General features: G+C 30.6%; 1 protein-coding gene across 1 annotated transcript in view; it reads right to left on the bottom strand.

The window, feature by feature from the left end:
- Positions 1-22,871, bottom strand: part of LOC148301181 (uncharacterized) — a 50,182-nt gene that overhangs the window by 5,601 nt on the left and 21,710 nt on the right. The window contains exon 3 of the mRNA XM_088273690.1: positions 3,436-3,647. Within this exon, the coding sequence (XP_088129816.1) occupies positions 3,436-3,647 (212 nt within the window). The remainder of the gene's footprint in view (positions 1-3,435; positions 3,648-22,871) is intronic.

Raw genomic sequence — 22,871 nt, 5'->3', positions numbered from 1 at the left:
AGAGTGAAAAAAACACTTGCACATTTATTTGACCCTCCCTGGGAATAGAACCCAAGACCTCCAGTACGGTAGGCAAGCCGTTAGGGTGTCAGACAATAATAAAATAAATATTTTGAAACCGTTAATGTCTGGATTTAAATAAATTATGTTTATATTATCCACTGACACTTCGTGATGGAATTGCATTTTTAATATATTATTAGATTAAAACCAATATTTTTAGCTTTTCCACTTTTTTTTATTTGACCAGCGACCGGGTTTCGTCGTTACCGACTAGTCTGATGATGTCAGTAACGACGAAACCCAGTCGCTGGTCAAATAAAAAAAAAGTGGAAAAGCTAAAAATATTGGTTTTAATCTAATAATATATTAATAAATTATGTAAATACCAATTCGCCAAGTATTTGAATTTGAAGTTTCCTTCTCCTGCGTGCCTTCCTGGACTTATGGAATATGTTTGAAACATTCAAAAGGATGCATATGATGAAGGTAAATGAACTCTGGGCAAATGACATTACCGTTATATTTGGGAGGGAAGGGAAGAAAATAATGGCGGTACATTTTAAGAAGAGGTAAAATAGATTAGACGCAATGGCTAAGAGGCTTGGGGCTGCATACCTGATTTTTTTAAATGTATACAAATCTCTGAGGCCAGTTTCAATTTTCTCTGTATAAAACTAATTTATAGAAAATGTTATTGAAATTAAAACGTACAATTTTTATTTATTTTTATTTATAGATTTTGCGTTTAATGTGTAAAACTCCAAACGAATGTCGTTTATTTGAAAAGGCCACAACTAGGCGAAACAACTGTCACAAAATTGATTTATATGTGTTTTTCTAACAATAAAATACAACTTAGTAGACTCAAAAAATTTGTGTTTGATTTATCTTTTAATAAATAAACTTTAATTTTATTTTTTTTATTGATACTCCTCTCTGCTTATTTTTATTTTTATTCAAAGTGTGTCTTTGTAGGTGAAAGTTTAAGATGCTCTTTATACATACACACACACATACACATGTTGTGACTCTTGTGGAAGCTGTGACATATAATATATCTTAATGAATATGTAATAAGGCATTTAAAATCGATGATACTGAACAGTTTTGGAAATTGGTCTGTGATTTTAATTAATAAATAGCACACATTTTCGTAACGCAATATCCAAAAAAAAAAGTTTCAGGTAAAATAATGAATAGGGGAGGAGCAAATATCACGTTCCTTTTTTTAAATTTCCTCGGGTAGTGTCGTTAGGCAGGAACGGAAGCGATTAGTGCGCCCGGCGCTGGTGAGAACTAATGGCCGGATCGCATGCGCGATAATCCTTCATTGTTTTCATACAAATCAACAATTCATTCATGGCATTCTAGCGAGTCATTTCGGCGGTTTTTTCTCCACCCTGACCCGATGGCCGACAGCGCCGACCCTTGTTAGCTTCCCCGAGTCACAATAAGTCGCCGCTGTCTGTTATTCCCCGTAATGGTGTCCGCTTCCCGATATTTTCTTGTCGGAAACCGAATAAAATATTAGGATCTATTTTTCCAGAGGTCAAAGTTGCGCGCAAGTCCCTTTTGTCTTCGATAAATCAGACTTATTTCGTAATGGTACATAAATCCGCTTTTGTAGATGTTTCATTGCCAATGTTTTCGATAATGTATGAGATTATTCCGACGAAATATATCGCTCCGGATATACTTAAATCACAATTTGCAGAAGGAGAATATATTATATCTACTCTCAGCGGAGAATCAATATGGACTTATGTTGATAACCTCATACATAATAAGCCCGTAGGTATTATTCGTACGCTTTTATAAAATATTATATTTCGAAAATTTACACAAAATATACACTTTTTATTTGAAAAATATTTTGAACGAAGATCGTTTTCTTTTTTATGAATCGTCTAAAGCAATTATATTACAAACAGCAAAGTTTAAATTATACTCCACTAACATATATGTACATACAATATTAAATTTGAAAATTGTAATTATTTCCATTACCTACTTACCACACTCAAATAATAAAATATGTAATAAGATTAAATACGGATGTGCTTCCGTGATAAGGGTTGCGTAATTTAAGTCACAGTTTCTTGATCGAGCTTACTCTACCGTTACTTAAAATAACTAATCTTATCTCAGCGTTTCATTATTTCTTACATTCGATGATCTATGTATAATACAGCAGTTTGCCGCACATTTTTCTGATATTAAGTATTTTTTATGCATTCAGTCAACTTTCATCCTACTTTTCTTTACTCTATGCTTCACATACATACATTAGGGTTAGAACCAGGACTTTATTTCTATTATTGATAACGGGCCACTTGGCGTACATAAATCTGAATTTTTATGCGGCTTATACTTTGAACAGTTATTTAACTATAAATGTTACACTTTTTAATTAAATAAATATAGATCCTAATAAAAATTTTATTTTTGGAAACATTGTTATTTTATTTTTTTGTTGTGTTCTTATTGTTTATATTTTATTAAAATTAAAAGAGGTAATGAGGGGATCCCGAGGGGTGGGGACGAAGTGTCGGCCTCTGTCCGTACATCCTCCTCCCCCCTCATTGAATAGAGCAATATTTATTTCTTCAGAAATATTTTGAAGATTTTCCTCTATGTGCAGCTGACAGAGAGTCCCTCAGGACTCTATAACTGCTGCGGGTAGATGGTGGGCTCAGATTCCAAAAAAAAAAAAAAAAAGATCCTAATAAAAATTTAAAAAATTTTGGAGTTTAAATCCAAGATTAAACAAGGTTTTAGATTGAATTCTACCTTTTTTTTACACATATCGCTCACTCCGTTCAAGAACGTCATAAATCAAAAATCGTCAATTTTCAGTTGTGCACGTTTTCGGAATGCCCAGAAAATGTACTATATCCCAGCGAAATTGGCATATTTTTAACTTCATATTTACCCGCTACAGGGCAGAATGTGCTGTTTTTGCATTTTGAAGAAAAGGTATTGTTTAATTATTTTTTTAAGCATACTAAATATTTTTCAAATGGAGAAAAAACCTTCAGGTTTTACCTAAAAAGATCTGTTGCACAGTAAAAAGTTCAATAAGTGGCTTGATATTTATTTTTAATACATTGTATGATATTTTTAAACTTTAAAAACGTTCTCCTGAAAATTCAAGTTTTTTGATTTATGACGTTCTTGAAAGGAGTGAGCGATATATGAAAATATGTTACGCGTTTTGTCTTATTAAGACATTGAAAATGTCTTAATAATACGAAACGCGTCCCGTATTATCATATATATGTATGTAAATAAAAGTAAAATTCAATCCTTTAACCTTGTTTAATTTTGAATATATTACCCAAATATTTCAAATTAAATTCTGCCAACTGTCTGAAGTTACAATAAATAAATTTTAAATTTCTTACAACAATGAATTTAAAAATATATACTTACATCGACAACTACTCCCGGGAGGTCGAAAACCTGAGTGGGAGGATTGTCTCTGGGGACGTATCTGAAGAATTCGTTCCCATCTTTATACCATTTAAGGGAGTAAAGCGATTCTCCATCATCCAGCTCATATCTACACTCTAGCCTCGCCGATGTGTTGAAGACAGAGTGAGACGGTATTCTCAACTCTACCAGCCGCAAACTGCTGACTCTCACTGAAAAAAAAGCAAACAAATGTTTTTAGCTCTTTTTAATATCTGAAACCGTCACAGATGTTGAGAGAAGGGTGAATAGAGGAAATATACTTAATGGTGCTTTGAAAACAATGATTGCAAATATAAATATTTCAATTGAAACTTAACTTAATAACAGTTCACAACGAAGTGCTGGTACCGATAGTAATATATGAAAGCAAAACAAGGAATGGGCAAAGGAAGGATGAAAGCAGAGTGAATGGTGTTGAAATGCGTTCCCTCAGACGAATGTGTAGAAAATCGTTATATGACAGTATTTATAATGAATATTTTAGAAAGAATTGATTTCACAGCATTTTGAGTGTGTTCAAATATTTGTTCACTAATCTAGGTTTCTCCACTTAAGAGTTATTTTTATATTCTTACACTAATTGAATTTACACATAAAACGTCATGAGATGAATTATATAGATGGTCCAAAAAATTGAGTAGTGTGGTTGTCAATCATGGGTAGAATAGTGAATATTAATGTGTGTAAAGTGATCATTTCACCAAAGTGATGACATGTCTAATTATATCCAGACTTATACCATATTTTTCTTCATCTATGTTGGGATGTCAAAATGTTGACTAGATTTCACCATGTAACGGTTTTGATGGCTAATATTGGTGCATACCTAATTATTTTTAAATTCATGCATAAAATCAATTTAGTATATTATGACATTGCGTGTTTTCATCATTATTTAACTACCGTTAAAATGTCTTACCGTCTTTAACTACCTAAATATGGATAAAACATTTAAAATTGAATCACATTAGGACGATGAAAAGAATCCCAAATACCAAAAATATCCCAAATATGCATGACTTGCACATTTCCTTCTAGCATTCAGCGTGAAATGTAGACATGCGAATAAAAGGTTTCAATTACGCTGTCAAAACAACCCTTTTTCTTTTTTGAAACGTAAATTAATATGAGTTATCTTTGTTGGTTTTCCGTTCGTCAAAAAGGTACTTTGATTTTTGTTTGTGAATTTACAATCAATGGCCGGTTCCCGGGCCGAAGGTCTCGCGAAATTGGTACCAAAGCAATTTAAATGGAAATGATTCTGTGTTTTAGAGGAGCCGAAGTACCGAAAATACCGGAACGTAATATGTGTATTCTGTAAATTATTAGGATCGAAATATTTGATTTCAGTTTTACTGAAAACAATATTGAAAAAAATACTTCAATTCTCTCTCACAATCGTTACATCAACATTGATTTATGCTATTTTCAGACTCTTAATGAGATATTCCATTTTTTTACACATAAACGATTGATTGAACTAAAATATATGATAAACTCATTTATAGATTTGGCGCTTAATTTGTAGAACTCCATCTTAATTTACGTGTTAAATTTTAGATCAAAAACTGATTATTTATTGTACTAAGTTGTATTTTATTGTTTAAAAAACAATAAAATACAACTTGCTTGAAAAAACTCAAAAAATACTTCATGCTCTAGTTTAATCTAAACAGTCTCTTTTATATATTTAAACCCGTAGATGGAAGTATTTGTACTTTCGAAACAAATCGTAACAAAACAATGTGGTTAAAAAAGAAATTATTTTATTTATAACTTAATCACGTCTTACCACAAAATTAATGCTGAAACAATAAATAATGTATGAAAAAATATTTTACAAAAAACACTTATTTTGCTGGTATTATGTTCAAGTTTTTACAAAGTTTTTTTTAATGTTTTTTTTTTTTAAATACTAAACGTCTGTACGCATTATATTTTCTGATATTTAAGACACGTATTTACCTTAATAATGGGTTTTGTGCTCTAAGCACAAAATCAATTATTAGCTAACAAAATATTTGTATTTCCGATTTTCATCTAGTTTACAATGAACCGAGCCGTATATTTGAATATGAACCCGACGAAAGTATACGCTTTCAAATCAAAATAGAAAATACCTCAATTTCTTATTCATTTCCACGATTCTGCATAAATAAGCAGTCACTAATGCTCCGTCACCTTCGGCGAAAATCTTTTCCGAGATATTTTTCCCCATCTTTGTTTTTCTCCGTTCGTTTTTATGCCCAAAGACAATATTATCTCTAGGGAGACGATGGAAGTAGCAAAGTTCAATTTATCTTTTAAGCAGCCACATCTCAAACACCTCCATACATACGTATAGCGGAAAAGCTTCTAAAGAGCGTTTCGTCTCATCTGAGTGTTTTGCAAATAGACCCGCATAACCGTGCCGTGCTCTAACATGAGGTAAAATATTATATCGTGAACGACTAACCAGAATACAACGTATATTCATATAGGTAGGAACTATATCAGTCGACGAACAGTCATGAACAATGACTCAATCAAATTAAAATCTGAAAAATAAATTTAAAAACAATTAATTGATACTGTTTTGTGTGAGTGTGTGTGTGTGTGTGTGTTGTGTGTGTGTGGCACACTCACTATGTATTGTGAATAAAACTGATATATATTTATTTCAATTACCATATTCGTTCCCTATGAGGACCATAAGGAGTCCACCAACTGGCACCAAACTTTTCTGTTGGCTGTCACCTTCCTCGTTTAACTCCCAATTTTTTTAAGGATAAAAAATATTTTGAAAAAAGAATCTTTCATATATTTCAAGCAGGATTCGATTTACTTACAAAATTCATCAATAGATAAATCTGTATCAATATTTTACTCGAAACATGCAAATTTTTTTATCATTAAAATAAATATTTTTATGTTTACACTTTAAAACTATTGTTTTATTAGTATGACCGGTTATACGCATCACTATGATTCTTACGAAATTCATAATAACTGATTGTAATCGAAAAGGTTGACAGGAAAGTTTAAGTGAACATTTTATCGTACTTAGCTCAAGTAAAAGGTCACGGTATCTGAGTATTTATGATTCGAGATGTCTAAGGACTTAAGCAAGGGAAAAACTTTTGTGAACTTCAAGAAAGTAATTAGACCGTAATTAACTGGATAAGATAAGTCAAATGTATGAAATACAAAAGTGCCGTTCAAAATACTATGTATATTAAAATAATTATAAACTCAATTGAAAAATAGAGAATTGCTTTATGTTTGCATATACTACAAGTGTCCAAAGCCGAATTGAATTTGTATTATTGCGTTATAATATTCCATGTATTTTGTTGGGTTTTTGGAATAAAATACATTTTTATTTGAAAATAATACATTCATATAAACTCCTATTTGTATATAAATTTTTAAGTAAATAATGAACTCAACCATTTTTTTTAAATGTAAATATAAAATGTACAACAATGTCTTAAACTTTCATTTGTCCAAGTATTGAACGCATTTATTTAATATTTTATATCAAATTTTCCGGGATACTTTTCTAGGAAGAAAAAATGTTAACTTGAAGACATATTATAAAATATTATTTCATAGTATTAAGTACAAGTATGATCAAGATATCGAGAGATTAATCGCTTCAAACAAGTGTCTAATATGAACAACCGAACCTTTTAGCCATTCAATTAAAAAGGGTAAATAAACGTCTTTCTTTACAAATAAAAGTTTACTTTTGTAGTACTTAGCTCTGAAGAAAGTTCGGTCTAAGAAAATGACAAAGTTCAGCCCCTATCTTAAGGGGTGATCTCAAGTAGCTTACATTGATTTCAGTAAGAAACTTTATTCTAGCTAATTGTTTCAAACAAAAACATAACGCCCTACATTTTTGCTAACGTTTTGTTAAATGAAACATTTTCGAACAAAAGGAACAAAAAATAGTATTGAACAATAGTAACATCATTCATTTGAATGTTTTCACATTTTATCGCCGATTTTGAAGAGAATTTATAAACAAGTTTTGAAATTTATTATTATTATACTCTCTTTTCACACCCAAATTGTACAAAATATGATCAAATGAATGCAAGATGTGTGTTGCCTACTTTCGAAATCCGCCAGATCCAATTTTATAAGATTTTAAAATAAATACTCTATCGGAATGCCAATTGTGGGTTTTATTGTTTAAATTATTTATATGCTTGAAAACCCTGCTAAAAAAATGCTTAAAAACAGCGTTGTATTTCAAATTCCGCTATATTCATGAAATTTGCCTTCTGACCCATACGGCCGTCCAAACTTAAAACACAGTAAGGGAGATTTTTTTAGTACGTTTTTTTTGCATTTTTGGATTAATTAGAATCTACTTAGTCCAAAAATGCAAAAAAACGCACTACAAAAATAATGTCCCTTACTGTGTTTTGAGTTTGGACAGCCGCATATCGGCCAATCAAAGAGCGGGGATAGGTCAAAAATTAAGATGATGTCATTATCGGTTTATGTGACGTGTTTTTTTTTTAATATTGAAAAAAAAATACAAAAGAAGGGAAAATTCTCTATTCCATAATATTTTATCTAAAGATAGACAAATCTTTAAAACATAAATGTTACCCGGAGAATTTTGCATTTTTTGTGAAATCGACTTACATGGATCTGGCGAACTTTGAAATTAGGCGACACATATGTTCTTCTCTCCTGTAACCTACAATACTTTGATATAGGAGCGAAATATAAACAAAGGGATACATGACGTAAGTGAAGAAGCTTGGGGTGAAATACATTACTCTAGTGTAGAAAAACGAAAAAGATAAGATTTTTTAAATAGAAGAAAAGTATAGCACAAATGATTTAGGTACACAGGGTTGCACAAATAACTATTTAAATACGAATTTAATTACATTTTTGTAAGTGCTTGATAGCATTTTTTTTTCAGAAACAGTTTGAAGAAGGTTGGTTTGTGCACGGAACGTCTTTTTTTTAATAAGACATTCCGTTACATACGTACATACATATGTTTCGATATGATTCACCTCGTAATATCATATTTATTGCATGCTTGTGCCACGTGCCACGGCATACGGGCTCTAGCGATACTATAAGATAGGGGATGAAAGGTGTCGATGGCATTTCGCGCCACCACAAGTGGAAAACTCTGCCATTTCGCAATAATTGGGTCATCATGCTTGACGGAAAATAAACTCGAACGTGTCACGCCCGTACCTCGCGTGTTACTTTCCCGACTATAGAGTACTGTTTACGTACACGTTATATCTCAAACCGCGTCTGCGAAGTTTATCGGCGTAACAATAATTACTATGTTCACTCATTTACAAGACGGCAAAACGATTTTGTAATCTAAACGCAATATTTTTCGTGTTTTCGTAGTAGCCCAATAATTTATTTGAAAACTGTGGTTAAAACCTTAAAAACCTAAATAAAATGGTGGAAACCGAGGAACTTTCATAATTCCCAGGAGTGATTTATTGCTCGAAATATTTTACCCTGAACTTTTTTTACTGAAACTTAAGTGAGTTACTAAGAAAAACTGTGTTACCTTTACAATAATTACAAAAAAATATATCTGACTATCGATTTATGATAGAAAATATATTTTCTTTTTATTTACTGTAGTTTTATTGATATTTGTTGTGTATTGCGTAAATGTGTTTCTTTTTTTCTTCATCAATGTATGTAAATACTCACAGAAAACAAAAAAATCTCAATAGTTTTAGAAAATATCAACAAATCTTTTTTTTTTGGGGTTTAAATGATTAATTTATGCGTTAAAAGCGTGGTATATATGAGTATATATTTTTATTTGTGCCACAAAATGTGAATACTGATTTCAATTTTTTTTTGTTTTAAACGCTCCTTGATTGCGTTATAATGTTAGGGGCCCAAGAGCCTTTTTTACGTATTACACAATTATTATTTGTATTTAAAATTATTTTTTTTCTCGTATTGCATCAAAAGAATTGAACTAAATTAGTTATGAATATTTGAAAGTCGTTCGTTATGCAAGTAAATTTTCAAAAGTCAATATTCCGATCATCAACACCACACCAAATCTCCAACCAATAAAAGATTGTCCTGCATAATACAGGTAAGGCAAATGTTGAATTGCATTTAAACAAGCTATTGACTAACTGTCAAACCAATGGGATGGATTGCCTACAAGAAAGTAATTAAGTCTCGAAGATAAAACCGATATTTGTTGCACAAATAGAGGTCTCGTTCCATCCTTATCACTATCAGGGTGCAAAGAGATCTCATTTTTATTATTTACAAAAAATAGTCGCTTTCCAAGAACATTGAGTTTAAATTGATAACATAATTGAAGCAGCCAACGCGATTCTTTATGAAAGTCTGCGTATTAACAGGATTCTCTGACTAGTTATTGTTAAGTAATCACGTAATCTCTGCATAACACTCACCATTCTTGTAAATAGGAATCAAGTTGTGGTGGAGTTGGGGTCGAACCATTAGATATGTTTGTGACACTCACCAAGGAACCATTACTCGAGTGTTTATTAATTCCTTATTTTTGTTATTTCAAATTGGTAAAATATTATAAACTCTTACATTAAATAAATCAAATAACGTTTGTTCAAAACATTTTCATTCCTTTGTTTAAAAAAACGTAAACTGTGAAAAATTGGCTCAAACGCCGTCAAAATAGGCTCACGTTAATATTCAACGCAATAAAGTGATTTGCAGCAAGAAATAAGAAAATTCCTCCAAAGCAATAACGGTAATTTGGGAAGAGCTAAGTTTTACAAAATATTCCTAGATGGAAGATTTTTCATCGTCGCCGGGAAACTTGGGGTAAGTTGAATGCGCAAAGTTTTCCAGCCCCTGGGTTCTATATATCGGTCTCATCAGAAACTAGCCCTCTCACCCAAATTAAACTTCACAAAAGTGCTGATTTCTCAAAGAGTCAACAGCCGAAGTTCAAAGTCTTTCGGCTGCCATGACACGACAATGAATATTTTAATACAAAACAAGCGGCGAACTTTTGCGTGGAAATTTTCGAAATTCGCTCAAATTTTTTCGCCCAGACCTTAGCCATGAATCGGCAAGAGGGATAGTAAATTGATTAATGGTTCGCGGTATTAAATTAGTATTTCGCGAAATTCTAACTTTGTAACACCGCGAACGGTTTGTACTAATCCTTGAAAATGTCATGCTATCATTCATCATTCCTTCATAGTTGATTTAATGAATCTTTTTGTGGTGTAAATATTCTTCAGCATACCCTTATAAATACCCAACGGTGCATAGATCACTTTATCGAATCGATTCAGGGTCCAAGTAATCAAGTGTTCGTCAATTGAAGGTGTCAAAAAATTGAGATGAAGATTGGTTTTATAAGATACAAATGAGGTAAGTGAACTAGCTCAGGGTGAAGTGCTTTAATGTTTTTTTGGAAGAAAAGGGGATGAATATTTTAAAAAAAGAAGATAAAAACTGTCGGTCATAATTGTACACTCCGAGCTCCATATTTAAACTCGTACATATAAGGTTTCATTATTTGAACACAATATTTTTTTATACGTACAATTGCCTCAAAGAAAATATTTATTTATGTTTATTATTTTTGTAATATATTAATGACTGTTTTAACCTTATTTCTGAATACATATGAACGATTATCCTTCATACATTCATATTCCATTCATATCCAAAAACCAGAATTTCAGAACTGATTCAGCAGAAGCAATAATTAACGGTTAATTTTACATCTCGTTCATTCGTCGAGTAACCAATCCAGTATTTAATGCTTATATAAGGCAATACATAAGGGTATGTATGAGGACATGCATAAATGAGGAAGAGGAGAAGATTTTTTGCAAAGCCAGATTGGTGTGGCGTTCAATTCTCTCTGCCTAATTCTGTGAGGAAGCTCCGTGATGGTAAGTTAGTTAGTCAGATAAGGAATTATTAGTGTAAACACATAATACAAATTTCACTTATTTTTCAGGGACTTGTTTCGTTGTATGTGTCATGTATTTTTTTTACTAAATATTATCGAATTATAAAAATCAAACTTCTGAAATGTATTGTTATTTGTTTTCGAGTTAAGAATTGACTATTCAAATCTCCGACGGAAAATATACTGAATCTTATGTTATCGGGAAAAATGCTTTTTTTCATACAAAAAAATATATGAGGATTTCAAATAAATTGATTTACGAAGGATTTCAAACTTTTCGTGTCTATTATCTCTGTAGTAAAATTCCAGTTCCCAACTTGTGCCACCAATCCGGATCGTAAAATTTGATGAAATTACTAGACATCATGAAAGTTGGACTAGAATTTCATTATTTATTGATTTGACATTAACAAAAAATAAAGAAAAAATGAAAAGTGAGACCTGTTTCGCCTTATGAAACCATTTTACAACTTTTTTTTCACAAATTAAATAAATACAATCATACAAAAACTTAAGAAATAATTGGATCCTTCTAAATAAACACCGATCGGTTAAGCCTAAAAGTGAAAACCAAAAACACAAATATTTTATAGAAGTGTGCCTGCATCGAGATCGTTGTAATTACTATAAGTAACAAGTATTTGTACGATTCAAAGACAACGGCTGGAGTCCTGTTGCAGGAGCCTGGATAAGGACCTATCCGACATTGAATTCGTGTTTAAAATAGGAGTTGCATTTATAATTTACCTTTGCTTATTAGATTTGATAAATTAGTGGATTTTTCTAGCTTATTCGATCTATTTCATCAGATCCGTGTTAGTTCATAGGGAACTCTCACGATAGATGATATATAATATATAATAAAAATAGTGAAGGACACCATAAACCAAGCTAGGACACAAAATGCCGAACTCTTTTCTAGTAGTCTTTTTAGTCCGGCTTCTTCCGGTTCTTAGCAACAATTTTTCATGCCTCTTCCACATCCGTGCATCTCTTCATACATACCCGCCGATTATTCCGACACCTGATCTGAACAAGTATTTGAATTACTTAGTCATACCAAGTTTTACTCGGTCTTCCTCGGTATTCCCCTGCTTCTATTTTCAACTTTATTTTTTTCTTCACTCATTCGATTCAACACACCTTTCTTAATTTTATCGATAGTGCTTAGTTTAGCCTTGCATTATTTCCTTACATCATCATTTGAACATCTATCATAATTCGTTTTATCCCAGATTCATCTGATATATTGCATTATGACTGCATCCAGTCTGCTTTCATAATTTTTTGCCAACTCCACGCTTCACTTCCATACATTAGTGTTGAAAATTTTAAGTCAACAAAATTTTTGTTTCCAAAATAAGATATGATTGCATTTAAATTAATTTTGTTAGTACGTGAACAAACTTGATCTTTGAATAACATCAGGTTACAGCTTTACAAAATGTTTATATTATAAACAGCTTCGATTTACGGCCAGTCTGAAAACGATTCTACCATTTCAAATTCCTTAGTTTTCTTAGCTTAAACTTAACGTTTTGTACTTGAAAACGGGAATCAAGTTTCGACAAATTGGATATTCGTACTCCAGACCTTTAACCACAACCCTTATTACTTTGACAGTTAATTTATTATTATTCAGGCAGCTGGTTTCAACGTAATCGCCACTTACAATTTTCATATACATTTAAAATACTTCTATAAATACTCAAGATTTGTTTATTGTAACTGCAGACAGTTGGTAGAATTCCATATTGAATTGTTGGGTAATATATCCAAAATTAAACAAGGTTTATTGGATTTGATTTCTACATTTATTTATGTATTGGATATATTACCCAACAACTCAAGATTTGGATTGATTTTCGGAATAATTAAAGGTTACACCTTTCATCTCACCAATAGATGTCTCTATTGAAATTCTAGTGATTCAAGCACTGTATTTTGAAATAGAACCATATAATTAGTAGTTCTAAGAATTTTAATTGTGTGTTTATCAATCATGGGTAGAATTGATGAATGTTACATTTGTGTAAAGTGATCATTTAAACGGCCTATGACGGTCTGTAAATGCCCAAATTTCTATATTCTTCTTCATCTATGTTGAGATGTCAAAAAATTATAAAAATAATTGATAATTAATAATTCTTTAAATCTTTATCCACACCCGATGATGCATTGGGTACTATTTCGTATAAATGCAACGTTATCTTGATCGCTGACACATGAAAGAAAATGTGATCAGTCCTCCACCTGAAGTACGAGTCCAGGGTAATATTGAATAAATATGAGAGTGAGAAATCACTTTCATTTATTTGACCTCCCAAATGGAACCTGGGACCTCCATTACGTGCTGACCATTACATTTCGAAGGCAGGCATATAATGATAATAATAAAAATAGTTAAAATCGCTACCATTCTGGATATTCCGGGTTCGATTTCGAGAGGGATCAAATAAATATGAGTGATATTACCCTGGACTGGTACTGGTACTGGATCACCTCAACAACGTGCAATTAACGATTTAAGTATCACTATATCTCTATGAAATAAGGAAATAATTCAAAGAGGTAAGCGCTATTCATGTAATGGTCAGCACGCTTGGCTACCGAACTGGAGGTCCCGGGTTCGATCCCCAGGGGGGGATCAAATAAATAATGAGTGATTTTTTTACTCTAACATTCATTCAATTTTAAACTGAACTGGTACCTGAAGCGGAAGGCTGATCACCTTTCCTTCAGGTGTTAACGATCTAGATAACACTGCGTTTATATTATGCAGTGCCCTATGCACCATTGGGTGCGGATAAGGGTTTGAAGAAGAAGCACTATTAATAAAATTAAGAAAGACGTGTTTGGATATGTGAAACGAATGCGTGGTGAAAGAACGGTAAAACAAATTAATAAGGCGAATATACTTGGAATAAGGAGCAGAGGAAGACCGAGAAAAACTTGGCATGATCAGGTATGTCTTATACTTGATAGTGGTCGGTTAAGGAGTCGAAATAATCGGCGGGTATGTATGAGGAGGTGCATAAATGTGGAAGAGGTGACGAATGTTTACAAAGACAGAGTGGTGTGGCGGTTCATTCCCTCTGCCTACCCCTGCGAAGAAAGGGCGTGATGGTTAGTTAGTCAAAAAGTTAGTTATATCAATACGATGCAAAGCCCTATGCGCCATTGGGTGGCGATTGGGGTAAGAAGAAGTTTTATTTTTTCAAAACATATTACATACATAAGTCATATATATAATATTCCCGATGAGTATTTTCTATTTCTCATTTTGAGGCGTGGGATTAAGGTTAACAAGACTGGCACACAAATAATAAAGAAACAGATTTTTTTAAATAACCAAAACTAATACACGGCAAAATATAAAAAAAAACAATAAACAGATATATTAAATAGACATAAGAAGCATATTATAATAAATAAATAAGAAAAAAATAAGGTAAGAAGCATATTCAAAATAAACAATTGAGAAAATATTAGAAATAAAAAAATGTAAAATAAAGTTAGAAGTAATAATGGATTTTTAAACAAAAACAAATAAAATATAAAATAAGGTATTTTTGTGTACATGTGAAGTGTTTATGTTTTAGTAAAATGAAGGTACATTTTGTCTTACGAGGTGGTTCGAATTACATTAACATGTAAGAAGCGAAAACGAATTTTATATTAAAATTGTCTCCCTGATATGTGAAAGAGCTTATTCTAGCTAATTTGAAAGGGCCGTAAACTGATACGAGTGATGCTTTAAATTATTTGCGACAAAAAATGGCTTCCTCCCTTACTAAGGCTCAGACACGAATACGCCGACACAGTACATTGTTAGGGCTTGTACTGTTCAAATAAAGAAATGTAATTTTAGTAAAATGATTTTTTTACGACTTACAAATATTCGACAATGATTTGTAAAAAAAACTATTGCAAATTCTCTTGAGATGCCTAGAAAACTGTGATGTTTAAACCAATTCTGTGGTCAACCTCTTGGAAAAAAGTGGGTAAAAAAAGCCGACCTTTTTTTCACTATTATGTTTTGATAAGTCAGTATATTTAGTGATATATAGGTAAAAATCTATGAAATTAACATCAAATTCCACAATTTATTAGTTTGTGGTAAGTTTATGTTAAGTCATCATAAATTTGTCGAGTAAAATTTCGAATAACTTGGTACTTATCAAATGTATTTCGTAGCAAATGTATCAATTATAATATTTATACATAATTGTGTAACTCATTAAAAATTTAGTACCATTATTTTATTATGGCAATGAAAGGATTAGTTAAAGGTTAAATCGCAATACAGTAATGTTTATCAAACAAATTGGTATATTCGATTCAAAATTATCTTTCAAAGAGTTATAGTTTTTAAACAAATATTCAATCTTAATTAGCTTATATTTCATTTCTAAGTTTTCTTATGGTAATTTCTGATTTTAATTATATTTTTATACATAACAAATCTGTTTCAATGATAAAAAGTCTTGTTTTTTTTTAAGATATTAAATTTATATATAAAAATATATTCTAAAGCGTTATTTTGGAAAAACCTTGAATTCGAATGTTGAAAAAACTTTTTCATTACCTATTTTCATTATTTTCGTTTATTTTTAATACGTGGGGAGGGTTTCTAAGAATGATTGAATATAAAAATTGAATGAAAATTTTATATAAAATTGAGATGAATGGCAATGATCGAGGATGTAAAAATAACATTTTAACCAAAAATATATATTTATGTTAAATCTTTCTTTTTCAGTACATATTTTTTCCCTGATAACATTATTTTTGTATACAATTAGAAATTAAATTTCAAATTTAAATGATAGGAATAGTATAGCGATTATAATGATTTGGACATGTGGAGATAATGGATGATGAAAGAATTATTTATAAATGTTTTTGGAAATATTGAATGCGACATTACGATGAAGAGTAAAAGTTCAAGAATCCCAGGGCTTACAACCTGGCATTTAGCTTTAAGTAATCACTTTTTACACTTGTATAACGCCCACCATTCTTTCCAAGTAATCACTGGAGCCAGCTAAATGAAAGCTCGCAAAGCTTTGAAATGCTCAGACTTCCATCTTCCTGCGTTGAAAAACTATACATTTTCATCTATCATGTTGATGTATTATCCACAAAATGAGTGATCTAGTGTCTAATAAAAATTAATAATAATAATATTTTATTATAAGGAAAATATGCGAGATCGAAGTTTTCGTAAGGTGGAGAAGGCAACTAACGAGACAATGGTGTACGGATGTGAGGAGAATGGAACCATACAGACATTTCATTTATTGCACTGTACGCTCAACTCTAAGATAGACGACTCTCTGACAGACCACCAATGGATCGACAGCTGGGAATTGACATCACAATCAAGGCTAATCCCTGTTGAAATAGGCCACAAGGCCCACACCAAGAAGAAGAAGAAAAAGAAGAAGAGTAATAATAATATTTACAACATTTTGAGTGTTTCCAAATACTTGTTCATAAAATCTGGATTATCTCCAATTACAGGAGTTATTTTCATATTGTTTTTTGACATCTCATCAAAGATGAATAAGAATATGGAACATCCATATTCTTTTATTTATTGTTTCGGCATTAACTTTGTGGTAAGACATGTTACAATGATTAAAGAAAACACTTCGTTTTTTACCATTTGAGTTTTATTATAGACTACATGTTTCAGAAGTTAAACTTCCATCATTCAGGTCTGTATAATAACTAATAATAATAAAATAAGTTATTATACAGACCTAAATGATGGAAGTTTAACTTCTGAAACATGTAATCTATAATAAAACTCAAGTGGTAAAAAACGAAGTGTTTTCTTTAATCATTGATCCATATTCTTCTTCATCTTTGATGAGATGTCAAAAAATAATATTGAATTTTAACGTCGTATGCCAAAGAAAAATTATCCTAATAGTAAAACTACGTAGATACTTACGACATATTCCTATCACCATGAATTTCTTCACTTACTAATAAAAAAAATAAATACTTTTTTGGTTTTTTAATTTATCTGAAAAAACATAAAAAAACGGCAATGAATTCTCTTTTTACCTGTACATTTCAAGGTTTCGTGTCACTGAGACGGTACGGTATCCAATGACTTTATTGAATGATATTTCATTCAGAAGTCTTACAAAAGCTAGACTGGCGCCCCTTGTGTAAGTTGACCCTTCACCCGGGGAAGTGAACTCTTACGATCCTCTTGTAAGTGGGTATTATAATCACTCGACACCGTGTTGCGTGCTAAGCGTTTCGGTGGGCCAATGAATGGCGATAGTAAGTCGTCAGAAATCTAGATAGAGTCTAGTCGGAACAATGTCAACAAACATTGACTAAATAAATGGTTTAAAAAAATTAAACACGTGTATTACACCAGTTATTGAATTTTGTTTCATTAGACACGACTAGTTCCAAAAACTTCAGATGTTTTCATCGACAGGTGATTACAGAAACAATGTGATAATTTTGCAATCACATTTCGATGAAAACATCTGTAGTTTTCGAAACAAGTCGTGTGTAATGAAATAAAACTCAATAAGTGGTAAAATATAAGTGTTTATTTTTTTTTAAATAGTTGATTGCAAAATCAATGAATACATATTTTTATAAATTAACACGAGTATTGTACATATTTATTTTCATGTAAATAGTGCAATTATTGGAGTTAATCCAGACTTGTTAACAAGCATTTGGACACACTCAAAATATAGTAAATAAATTAACTGGTAAAATTTTAAGCTAATATAATAAAAATGAAAATGATATTTTCTGGCGTTTCTCATGTATGTGATTACAATCCAGGATTCGGACCTCACATACTAATATAAGAGTTTCTGCTCAATAAAAAGCTTCTTTTCATCTTACCAACATATGTCTCAAGCGAAGTTCTAGTGATTCAAGAACAAGGTTTCTAAATTGGTTCATATATATATAGAACATCCAAGAATTTGAGTAGTGTGGTTGTCAATAATGGGTAGAATTGGTAAATGTTACACGTGTGTAAAATGATCACTTAAACCAGCCTAAAACGGTCGTTAGCCCCGTAAATGCCCAGACTTCCATATTTTTCTTCATCTTTGATGAGTGTCAAAAAATAATATGTGACTGTTAGTGATATCAATAAATAATTATATTTCGAAACACATTTCACTTTTTAATGACATATTTTGACAGAAATAAAGCGAAAATAAAAATTCAAAGGATTCATATTTCATGAATTTGTAAATGATCTATTTTGTATATCGTATTAATAATTAATATGTAAATCATTCATTCAGTTGTTGCTTTTTCAGCTTCAATTATTTAAAAATATTTGTAATTATAAAACGTTTCTCAAAATATTATGAATTCTCGATATTATAAATTGATTCCTCATTAAAAAGTGGAACTTTCTGGAATATCTGTCTCTATTTCCATTATTTTTAATAGGTATTCTTCCAATAAAGCATTTTCAGAAGGGGAACTTTTTTTTGTAAAATGAGAAAAGTTGTCAGACTTCTTTATAACTCATAATTAATTTCCTTGAAAATGAGACTTTCAGTATTCTTCTGTATTATTTAAATCGAATTAAAAATACATTTTTGTGATAATCGACGCATATTAGAGACATTAATGCTTGAATGATTACTAGGTATTTAAATGAAAATAAATATAAATTATAGCAAAACGGTATAGTAAAATCACTATAACAAAAAGGAATTGTACATGTATTACCTCTATTGAGACAAATACGTAATAAGGAATCTAGATTACCCATATAAGTATTTTCTCCAAATTAGATATTGTAAATGACGTATTTGTTTAAAACATACGTATAGGTCCTTGTTGTAACATGAACATATTGAACTAAGTTAGTAAAATTCCGAAAATATAACTGTAATATAACAAAAAAACTTCCTTAATATTTTTTAAAAACTTTTTTAAGGCAAATGTACGAAAAATAACATAAGGGGTGAGCTTTTTTCGATACGACGTTCTTACAATATCTTGTTGTTTCTTGAAAATCACCGAACGTATTGTCTAATGATTCGAATACCCAAACATGACACGGGAGATTTGATAGAGATAAAAAGTATTTCATTTTCTTTATTTTGTCGCTACGTTATTGAAACGTTTTGTGAGGAGAAAATGAACAAGACAAACACTCAGATGTGCCCTAAACAACCTTCGGTGACACATTTCTGATACAATCTAAATCAGGATCCCAAAACCTTTGCCAACTCGCCTATTTGAAATCCCCGAGGAAAAACACTGTATCTTTCTCACAAAAGTATTATTTCAGGTATATTATGCCTAAAATTAATTTCATTACAATCCAAAAGTGTGTTTATATTGTCTTTCAATGCAAACGCATAATAGATAAAAGTATAAACGTTTTTTTTACTATACCAACACACAAACAATGGTTTAAAAAAAACTGAACCACACATTATTCTAGTGACCTCTCACAACAGAGCAGGAGAACTTCCATAACAGCTTTATAAAAGCAGGAATTGAACTCCCCACCCAAGTATATATTATTATTTCTGATCTCTATTTTATAATAACGGTCTTAATCTCTAAGCTTATAAAATGTAACTGATTTAAACCGTATTCTTTTATAATAAAATATTTATTATTAGTATTTTGTTATTTAAAAAATCAAACCCGCTTGTATACCACTTATTGAATTTTATTTCATTACACATGAATAGTTTCGAAAACTTCCGTTGTTTTCATCGACAAGTGATTGTTACAACCCACGACAAAATAAATTATTCAGGTATATAAAGAGGTTGTGGGAAAATAAATAGAGAACAATGTAATGAAACCACGAATAATGTAGGTGATGTATTTTAGAAAAACATATTATTAATCAATATTTTAAATCCATAAGAAGTATTTTACAAGTGTTTAGTATTTAAAATTATCAATATTTTATTCCACAAAGTTATTGCGGAATCAATATATGGTATTATTTATTTAATTAATAAATAATAAGTCTTCACACAAGCAGAAACACACAGGTTTCACACAGGGTCCTTTCACAGGTGACTGACAAATATGTTTATGTTTTTGTTTTTTTTGCTTATTAAAAGAATTGTTAACTTTGTGGTATAGTAATATTACACTCTCCTTATCATTCATCGTTCAATTCGATTAATTTATTTTATTTTCAAATCTTTTTTCTCTCTTTAATTTTTTTTATTATTGTACAAATGTCAGACCGTAATAATTTTATTTTAATGACTATTGAGTGTTAGAATATTTTTTAAAATATATGTTATCATTTGCCAAAAAATCGTAAAAAATATTTTAATTTCCTAAATAGCAACTTATTATTGTCATTAGTAAGCGACAAATGAATATTTTATACTAGTATGGTGTTTGAGATTCTCACATAATTGGTATTCGATAAAAATGTTTATGTTACATGACGATTGCTTTATTTGTAAATGTTAATACGCTGGTTTTCCTTTAAGGGTTTAGTGGTAAAATGTGTTTACTCAGAATGGTGGCTATCGAGCCACCCCAATAGGCTTACACAACCCGCACAAAGTTCAAGATCATATCGGGGTTGCTTCATGGCTTCATGGTTATCAGGCAATTTAGTAAACATTGTATAAAAGAACACCAATATTCTTGTGGGGAAATTCTGTTTCTGCAATTTCAAATACCCTTACAACAATTTTGCACAGATTTCTCAAAGTCTCGGTCAAAATTTGTTGGAGATAAATCCAGATTTGTATGTGATAATTTAAGGGCATTATCATCAAATCTTTTGTCAATTTACTTTAGTTTTATGTCGACATAACATTTAAAAATACCAAGCAGATTTTGTAAGTTATTTCTTACAAAAGTTTGTAGAGTACAGATGTATAACTTTGAGTGCCCGATACGTTGTTTCTCTACCTCCAACATTTTAATTTATATATGCAGTAACGTCCTTCAATTTAAACTACTTCACTTGTATTACATGTATCCCATCAAATATCTAGATCCCAGAATTTGGACCGTTCGTGTTCATTACGGTCGAGTCGTAGAAAAAATATATTAAAGCTCTCCTGAAATCTGAGAATCTGCATCGTTTGTGAAGCTGAAAAAGAATTTAATATTGTGTCATTTCAGATCGTTCTAATTGAAATTTTTCTCATATTCAAATGTTCGGATTTTTTTATGAATTGATCGTGAAAAGCAAACAGTTGCGAATTGCGACAGTAAAATTCAATTATTAAAATAATATTCGTATGTAAAGCAATAAAAAAATTCACGTGGAATATCAAATATTGAGTGAATTTTAATGAATAAGAATATATAATGTTTAAATAATTACTTTATTACAAAATTAAATACATTATATTATTATTATAACTACTTTATACAATACATTTTAAAAATTATGTTATGCTTTTCCAAAAAGAGACGAAGCGCTTGTGTTTGGAGAGGTATTAACACAACATTATTTTTACGATTTTTAGGTTATAATATTTAAAATAAAATATATGTTATTCATATATTATCATTGTATGTTTTTTATGTGAAGGAAACGTTTCTAAATGTATGTCCCAAATATATTTTGAGAAGAAGATTGAAGGTTGGGTAATTTCATTATAAACGTAAATAAGATTCCATTCAAAGAATTCGTATTTACATTCCATTTTTTCGATTTACATACAAAATGGAAGAAGATTAACTCACAAGAAAGCACAATACGAAACCAACAACATGATTTAGGGATCCAAAATATCTTTTCCAACCTATTCGGCCAAATTTACCGAAAAATATTCCATTTAGAGAAAATAGAAAAATTCTGAGAAAACATTTTTGTCAACATATATGTATTTACTGATCTTTGATGTTGATATGAAAACATCATACGAACTCAATTTTTTTTATTTCGATTATTTATAGATAAAAGATTACACAGGATATTAATAAATAATACAAACGTGAAAAAAATATTGCTGAAACAATATTCGGTGAAAGAAATAAAATATATTAACATATTCTGCTTTTACGCATTTTTAATTTACTTGTGACCAGGTTTTGTTATTACGGATATATTAGACTGATGGTAATGTAAAAAAAAATAATAAGTATACATTAAAATATTTTAATTTTAATATGTATAAAATATAAACAGTTTAATTTTTTTTAAAAAGGCCGGTTCAGGAGTCGTAATAATCGTCGAATATGAGGAGATGCATGAATGTAGAAGAGGCGAAGAATGTTTGCAAATACACAGTGGTGTGGCGTTCGTTTCTCTCTGCCTACCCCTGCGGGGGATCGGCGTGATGGTAAGTTAGTTAGTAAATTTTATGACACATGGTAACTTTTTTATGACACGTAATAATTTGGTCATTTAAAACATTTGAGCTAAGAGCGTGAAAATTTTGAAAATCGCATGAAACATATTTTATCCAAAATTATAAATAAATCTTAATTTTTTTACAATTTTTAA

The sequence above is a fragment of the Brachycentrus maculatus genome, unplaced genomic scaffold, assembly GCF_059751285.1.
Source record: "Brachycentrus maculatus isolate JH-2025_06_01 unplaced genomic scaffold, ASM5975128v1 h1tg000595l, whole genome shotgun sequence".
Taxonomy (NCBI): domain Eukaryota; kingdom Metazoa; phylum Arthropoda; class Insecta; order Trichoptera; family Brachycentridae; genus Brachycentrus; species Brachycentrus maculatus.
This window is presented reverse-complemented; position numbering and strand designations above follow the sequence as displayed.